Genomic DNA, 8,723 nt, shown 5'->3' with positions numbered 1-8,723 from the left:
TTTTTTTTTTTTTTTGAGGCAGAATCTCACTTTGTCACCCTCGGTAGTGTCCCATAGTGTCATAACAATGTCAAACCCTTGGGTTCAAGTGATCCTCTTGTCTCAGTCTCCCAGATAGCTGGGACAGGTGCTCACCAGAATGCCCAGCTATTTTTAGAGACATAAGGTCTCACTCATGGATCTATTTCTTCAGAGTAGGTTTCTCTCAAACAAGTTCACAAGAGATCAACATGTACAGATACAATGGGTAACTGACAATGATACATAAACTACTACAAAGGTACAGATATTTGCATTATATACCATTGTATTCTGTATATAAAGACAGACCTCAGTTTGTTCCTGTTAACAAGTATTTATGGAACAGAAATGCTGTATTAGGCATGAGTGAATAAGATTAACATGAATAAAGAAAAGAACGTATGATAACCTTGGCAAATGGACGACTAGGGAAGAAAAGGAAGGAGAAAGAGCATGGAGGAAGAAAAGAAGGTGTGAGAGCATGACACATTTGAGGACATAAATATAATTCAGTGCACCAGAATAAAATTGTGAGAGATGAGGATAAGGAAATGAGCAAGATCCCTATCAAGAGTAGTCTTAAAAGCCACGGTAAGCAGTCGATCTTTTTCTTAAGAGTGATGCAGAGCCACTGCAGGTTTTAAGCAGTCAGTTATTTATTAGATTTCCGATCTGAAAGGTTTGGCAATTGTGTTAAGAGTGGACTGGATTAAAGGGTAGTGTGGTAAGAGTTGAAAACCTCTTCTATAACCTTGGGGAAGTTTGATGATGCTGGATGTGGAAAGATGGCAGTATACCTGGAAGGAAGAAATGAATAGATGAGGTAGTTAGGAGGTATCATCCACAGGACTTAGCAACTAATTGTATGTCAGGAGAACAGAGTCCAGAAAGATAAACTCTATGTTGTAGCTGCACACATGAGAAAAGGCAAATTGAATAGAAGGGAAAGAAAAGGCATTTAGTGGTGCATTTGGGGGATTTGAATTACCTTTAGAATAGGCAACGGAGCTAATAAAGAGACATTTTGATATAGAGGGCTGAAGTTTAGGAGGCAAATCTAGGATAAAGGTTTAAATGCCACTGAAGATGATAATATCACCCAGAAAGAATGAACGTATCTGAAGAAAGAGAGATGGAACTGGACATGAGGAACACTAAAACTTAAATTATAAGCAAAAGGAAAAGGATTCTGAAAAAAAAGACTAAGAAAAGATGGCAGGACAAATGGAAGAAAAACTGGGAGAAACTGGTATCATAAAAGCAAAGACAGCATCTCACTAAAAATGGAATAGATACATAAGGACTAAGGAAATTCCCACTGGACTTGCAAAACAGAGATAGACTATTAAAAAAAAAGGTGATAAGAGCATTTTCAAAGGACAAAATAGCTGCAAAAACCTGCATATGGCCTTTCATAAAGTGAGTAAAAATTGAAGAAGTAAACAAGTGTGAGTGTAAACAATTCTTCTCATAAGTCACACAGGATTTGGAAGAAGCATGAATGATGGGATATTGTTTATATGTGAGTTACTTTGTGTGGTTTGACTCTGTCTGTTAGTTTTTCAAATGGACAGAGTTGGCCATTTTTCTGTTGATGGGAAGAAAAGGAAGAAGTGAAGATGCTAAAGTATGGATGGGAATATTTCACCAGGATCCCAAGGAGGAAAGAATAGAATCCAAGAGACAGAAGAAGGGATCTGCATTGGATGGTTTGCTAGGATTGCCCTAGGAAAGTATTAAAAACCGGATGGCTTAAACAACAGAAAATCTGAAAGCACTTAAAATCTGAAAGCAACATGCCTACTATGTTGTACCCTTCTGATGGCCATGAGAGAAGAATGGATGCCAAGTGTCTCTCTTTGACTTGTAGATGGCCATTTTCTCCCTGTGTCTCTTCACATTGTCTTGTTCCATGAGCATCTGTTTCCAAATTTCCCCTTTTTACGATGTAAGGACACCAGTCACATTGCATTAGAGACTTACCCTACTCCAGGCTGACTTCATCCTAACTTAACTACTCACATCTGCAAAAATCCTATTTCCAAATAAGATCACATTCTCAGGTATTAGGAGTTGGGACTGCAGTATATGGATGGTGGCAGGTACAATTAAATTCATCACAGATAGAAAAAGACATCTCCATGGTGACAGGAAAGAAAGAGAAAGTATAGCAGTGTGAGCCTGTAGATTTTAAGGAAGTCAGGGAGTTTCCATCTGCCTTTTATTTACTTTGAACTGTTGACAAAGTCAATGGCAGAGAAGGAGTTAGAGTTGGAAGCTGAATTTTCCTGGGGAATATTTGATAGAGCCATCTCACAGAATGAGATGGTGAGCCAGGCAGCTTTGACAGCTACTATAGCATCAACCCATGATAGGTAGTCGGAGGAAATAATCAATTATTCAGTGGTGCCCTTTAGATAACAAAGGCCTTCTCATGGGTAAGACTACTTTGTTCCTATAATGGCTTACAACTGAATATGTGTCCATTTCACTAAGGAAAAGCTGTTGGAGGATTCACCAGTTAGCCATTCATTTAAAGTTCAACATCAATTTATTTATGGTTAATATTGATTTGTTTATTATCATCCCTATTTAAAAAAGAAGCACACTTCTTTTACATACTGAAATCATAACTGGAATTTTTGTTAAAGCATAGAATATAATCTATTCCCTCCGCTAGGTTGTATTCTAAAGAGGGAGATAACATTATTCACTTTTCTGTCTCTAAATATCCCCTAACATTTCTCAAAGCTGTAGGTGAAGTCAACACAGTGAACTTTCCTAAAATTGAACCCTGAAGAGTAATGGTTACTCACTAAGTAAGCATCTGTGTCCAACTGGGAGTAATTTTTCTCAGAAAGTCTTGTTCAAGGGTACACCGTTTTTAGAAAAAGGAGATGTGAAATTCATGCATATCTGTTAAATTCAAGAATGGTGAGCTCCAACAGCAGAACATACTTGAACCTCTTGAAGAAATGAAAAGTAATCAGATCTTCAATCTCACAAAAGATTAGTTTAAGGTATGGTAAAATGATAGCACTGAGTTAATAATCTGATGATTTTTTCTCTATTTATAGAAACTATAACAGGTATCTGTTTAAAATTACATATGGCAATAGTTTTAAGTAATAGGGAATAGAAATAAAAAATAAATGTAAGAAATTAAGAAATATTATATTTTTCCTTGTGTTTCAGAGTGATTGCATACTCAATTTTTTCCTGTCTGAGCCTATACAACAAACTATCATAGAATCATCACTTGTGCACCTATGTAAGTAAATTCCCCATTGTACCCTGGGTAGTTGTTGAGTTTCAATATAACTGACAAGAATAATCACAACTATAATTTTTTTTAATATTTGAGTTAAAATATCTTTTAAGACTAAAGCTTTAATATTTATTATATTAAATAAAATTTATTTTCTAACCATTTCTATAAATTTTGATCCTTTAGAATATGTTCAAGTTAAATTAAACCTAGATAGGTTTGTCCAATTAACTATACTAACTGCCTGGCACTTTGTTAACCCATTTCAACTAATTACACATTCTAATAGAATTACATGTCCAAGACAAAGTTTCCATTTTCCCACTTAGATAAGTCTTGAAGTTTACTTTATGTCTTAGGAAGCAACAAAAATAAATATTAAGCAATAATAATGGTCATGAGTTTTCCAGAGTTTCACTCTTATCTTTTAAAATTCAATAATATTCTCCTTCCCTCATGAAATCTTGTCAGGATACCACAATAACCTAGCACAATTATCCACCTAATTCTCTTTCAAATGTGTATTAATTCTAATTACTCTATTTCTATTCTCTCTCCCACATGGGCAGGGATACTTTTTTAAATGTCCCACCAATGTTAAACAACTGTAATATAATTTCACTGCAAGGAGTAGTCATCCCAAAACTGATACTTGATTTTAATCTGAACCAAGATTGGAAAACTTATAATTTGCAGACCTTACTGGCCTCTCCCTTAGCAATTCCTGGTCTTCACTTCCTCCATCTCTGCCTTTGCGTTCTCTATCCTTAAGATCAGGCTCTTCTGCTTGACATTCCTGCTTGTATCTGACATCTTAGTTATTTCCCTCTTAGGTGTATAGTTCTCTATAACCAGATCAGGCTATATAGCATAACTGTTTACTAAGTTGGATACCTGTGTGTGTGCCTGCCTTGCTTCTCCTATTACAGAAAGAAATTTTAATTCAAGGATTAAGGATTATATCCCCACTCTGCATTTCAGTATACTCACAAATCCTAAATCATTGCATGAAGACTGTGCCTCCTTCATTCCTCTATGTTTTGCCCATTGTGAAACATCATTCTCTAAGATGCTTTGCTCCCATAAACAAACTATAAACATTTATTTGGGTACATAAATCAATCTTTTACTTTTTACAGAACTTAAGATATTCCTATTCTTATTGTCATAATTCACAATTACCTAATATATATATTTTTAAAAAATAATCAAGAAATTTTTTATAATTAATATTATAAAGTTGAACAATCCACATTTTGAAAACATCAAACACGAGGTCGTATAACTCTAGAAATATCAGAGCTTTTCTAAAGAGACCAGGTGGACTTCTAGTCTATCATTAAAGACTCTGAAGAAAATTGTTTCTCTGTGCTTAAAGAAATTAAACTGAAAATCACTATCAAATTGTTTTAATGCATATAGTATTATTTCTCTGAAAACATTTTAAAATACACATACCCAAAAATCAGAATTATTTATATCAAAAACTAAAATGGTTGAGATTTTTTTTTTCTGTTTTCATTTCTTGCATCATATAATAATCAAGATTTGTTCCCACTGAGGTGATCGACAAAAGATTGATTCTCAATTATTTTTGGCATATAGGCTATGTATTAAATATATCCTACCATATTAAAACAACAGACGATATCTTCCAAAGCAGAATATGTAAATTGTTACAACAAAAATGGATTGGTAGAAAGTTGTCCTTCTGAGATTTTCAAATTATTTTCTTTCATACTTCTGAATTCTGAATTCTTTTGTGACAGACTATCAGTTGATTCTAAACATGAAGCACAACATTTATTTTGAACACTATTCTTCTCAGTTGAAAATTTGAATTTATGTTGTTAAGTGATTACAGGGAAATATTATTTGAGTGTATTAAAGTATTGGTTTACATAGAAAGAATTCAAGCAAAACTGGCTTCACCCTTTTACTACCTCTAATTATTAATAAATAATTAGTTAAGATGGTGGATCTTGGATATATATGTATCTAAGCACATGACTTATAAAGATCATACCAGTAAGAATATGTAATCCTGGATCTGGGAGATACTAATACTCCTTTGCTTTTACTGCTACCTAAATATGACTTGAGAGAATAGCAGGATTTCTCTTTAATCAATTGCCAATCCATTCATCTCTCTCCTCTACTTAAAATTTTTCCTTGAATTCCAATTGCCCTTAGGCAGGAAGGTCAATGCCACGCACTTGCAATCTGTGCAGTCACACAGGGCAGGGCACTTTTAAAGATCCCATGCTGGGTTTAATACTCCGCTGCCACCCTGCTCATTAAATTCTTAATAACTTTTTTTTTTTTTTGAGACAGGGTTTCACATTGTCACCAAGGCTGGCCCAATCACAGCTCTCTACAGCCTCAAACTCCTGGGTTCTAGTCATCCTCCTGCCTCAGCCTCTTGAGTAGCTAGAATTACAAGTGTGCAACACCAAGCCGAACTAATTTTTTTTTTCATTCATAGAGACTAGGTTTTACTGTGTTGCCTAGGCTGATCTCAAAGGCCTGGTCCCAAGTCTTCCTCCCACTTTAGGCTTCCAAGCTGCCGAGATTACATTTATGAGCCATCGTGCCCTACCTCTTACTAACTTTTGAACAAAAGTGCTCAAATTTTTATTTTGCACTGGGTCTCATAAATTATGTAGCTGGTCCTGTCCTTAGGATAAAAGACTAAAATCCTCATCATGGCACCCCAGCATATTCTGGTACCTGCCAACTTCTCTTTCTAGTCTATTTCCCTTTCTAGTCTTCCCCATCTTAATTTCTGTCTTTTTCAGTTACTCAGAGACGACAAGCTCCTCAGTATCTCACAGATTTAAGCACAATTGCCTTTGCTATATCACCACTATCATGTTCTTTCTTCCAGACACTTATCGATTGCAATGACAACTCTAGCTTGTATGGTTATTTGTAGACAAGAAATCCCTGAGGAATGGACAATCCTTGCCTGTGTGACTCACCATTGTATACCTAGGACCTAGTAGAGTGTCTGACCTACTCTAGATATTCAATAAATAATTACTGAATAAATTATTGATGACAGAGAAAATTATGAAATGCTCCATCAAGGTAGCTTTTAATAAAAAGAACAAGAGAGAAACACCAACATTCAAAATCAGTCTACTCTTCCCACTCATTACTTTATGTGATAATATCCTAGCACAATAAACTCAAGGCCTCCCAACCACTAAAATTCTCTGAAAGTATCACCTAGAAAAAGACATTCTACAAGTTGTCACATTAAATACTATGGACATAAGACTCAACCAAAGCACTACCAGAATGGTGCTGGATTTTGTCTTAAGTGTTTATTAACTCTCTAATGGCATGATCCTCTGTATGCCCCAAAATATAGTTCCATGGCAAATGATACTTCCATAAAAAAAATTATAAAATCACCCACTCTTCACTACAAAACAACTCTGACACAAAGAAGATAGATTTTTGTCAAGGTTTGGAAATGATAACATAAGTAATGAGGTAGAACATGATCAAAGACAACAATTGTCAGGGTTAATAGAATGAGTTAATGAGCATATTTAGATGTCATTAATAATTACAAATGATTGCAAACACAATGATTTCAACCTCTACTTTGTGTAACTACCTCCCATTCGAGATGTTAATTTATAAGGGATCTTAAAGCCCTGGAGTCTACATGGCAGGTTAATGTTCTAGCAACTTCCTTGGGCAGAGTCCAAATCAGTTGTGTACAGGTTGAAGTATACTACTCAGGTTTTCAATTTAAATTTTGACAATGTGAAAAAGCAAGAGAGGTCAGAATAGGGCTATTTAGAAATAAAAGCTTTCAGCTGAAAGCTTCAAAATAGTAGCCATTTTGCAATATCGTGTAACCTCATGTTTTTAGCTAGGAAAATATTTTCCACTTTTAATTATCCTTGATCTGGGGAAGAAAAGATGGGAAAAGGATGAGCCGGAAGGCACGCTGTCTGTTTACCTCATCTGTAATAGCTTGAGTGTTAAAGGAGATCACTGAAATCTGAGAAATCAAGCAATAAAAAATATAATTATCTGTAATATCAGTGTGATGCAAACAGTAAGATCACAATATTGAATGTAATTGGGTGGTAGGTGAGAAGGAGGATGAGAAAGATGATGCCCACTAATTTTATCTTTGTTTCTATTAGGAAACAAATGCCAAAGAAATAAAAGTCTAAGGTTGTTAAATAAAGGTAATTGCTAGAGTAAAAATAACAGTTTTCCTATGGATCATAAATACATAAAAATAAAAACATTTCCTCAGTGAGAATTTTTTTGTAAGAATCACAAGACAGAACTAAGGGAAAATGTATTTGTTATATCATTACGCATAGATGGAGTTAACTCATCTATTTAGAAAATTTGTTTTCAAATTCTAGTAAAAATACACACATAACTCTATGTGAAAACAAACCTAAAACAAAATGATTTTAAAAGGCTAAAAATTAAAATAGAGCCATATGTATACAGAGCATTAGGCAAAAACAACGGAAAATAAACCAAAGGTAACGATCTCAATAAAGAAAATGAGGAATTTAGCCCAAAAGCAATTGAATTAAATGAGGAATAGAGCCTTAACTATAATAAGTATAATGCTCAATGAAGATATGAAAATTGTGACCAAGTACCAAATAACATGACAGCAACATATATAAAGCAAAATTTATGGAATACACAGGGAAAACCACACAAAAGCACACTAGTCATAAGATATTCTAGTTTACAGCTCTCAATTTATGAAAGTCCAATGAAAACAAGTAAATCCATAGAAAATCTAAATAGTAAAATTAATAAGGCAAAACTGATTAATTTATATCAAATTCTATATCCTGAAGATGGAGAATTTTTCTCTTCAAGAGCCTATGCATATCCATGAAAATAGATTACATATTTCACAACAAATAAATTTCAAAAAGGAAAAATAATGCTTATCATATTCTCTAAGCAAGATATAATAAAATAAAAAAAATGGAAATTTGTAGAAAGCTAGAAAATACTTAAAATTGAGGATATAAAAAAAATCTCTCTTGAATAATTTTTGGCTCAAAAGTCATTGCAAATCAAATCTGCAGTATATCTCAAGAACAGCAATACAGAAATGCTATGTCTCAGAAACTATGAGAAGACAATAAAGAATGCTCCATCATTGCAACAACTGGAGTAAGAGCCACAAAACACATCAAAGGAAACAGAAATTGGATAAAGATAAAAGTAGACATCAGTGAGTAAGAACCCAGAAAACAGTGGAACTAATAAGTTAACCCAGAAGTAAAAAATAGATGTTAAAATAAATAAGTCACTATCTAACTTAAGGAAAAGAATGGAGGGAAATATGAATGCACAACATACTAAAAGAGAAGCGAGAAGTAACCGTAGAGAGATGAAAATGAAGTGTAGTCAGAGACGACCTGCT

The 8,723-nt window shown here is 34.2% G+C and overlaps 1 protein-coding gene across 1 annotated transcript in view; it reads left to right on the top strand.

Moving 5' to 3' along the window:
- Positions 1–8,723, top strand: part of PIK3C2G (phosphatidylinositol-4-phosphate 3-kinase catalytic subunit type 2 gamma) — a 372,023-nt gene that overhangs the window by 320,213 nt on the left and 43,087 nt on the right. Inside the window, exon 27 of the mRNA XM_023508742.1 lies at positions 3,217–3,292. Coding sequence (XP_023364510.1) covers positions 3,217–3,292 — 76 coding nt within the window. The remainder of the gene's footprint in view (positions 1–3,216; positions 3,293–8,723) is intronic.

The sequence above is a fragment of the Otolemur garnettii genome, unplaced genomic scaffold, assembly GCF_000181295.1.
Source record: "Otolemur garnettii isolate 467f Iridium unplaced genomic scaffold, OtoGar3 scaffold00271, whole genome shotgun sequence".
In the NCBI taxonomy this organism is placed as follows: domain Eukaryota; kingdom Metazoa; phylum Chordata; class Mammalia; order Primates; family Galagidae; genus Otolemur; species Otolemur garnettii.
This window is presented reverse-complemented; position numbering and strand designations above follow the sequence as displayed.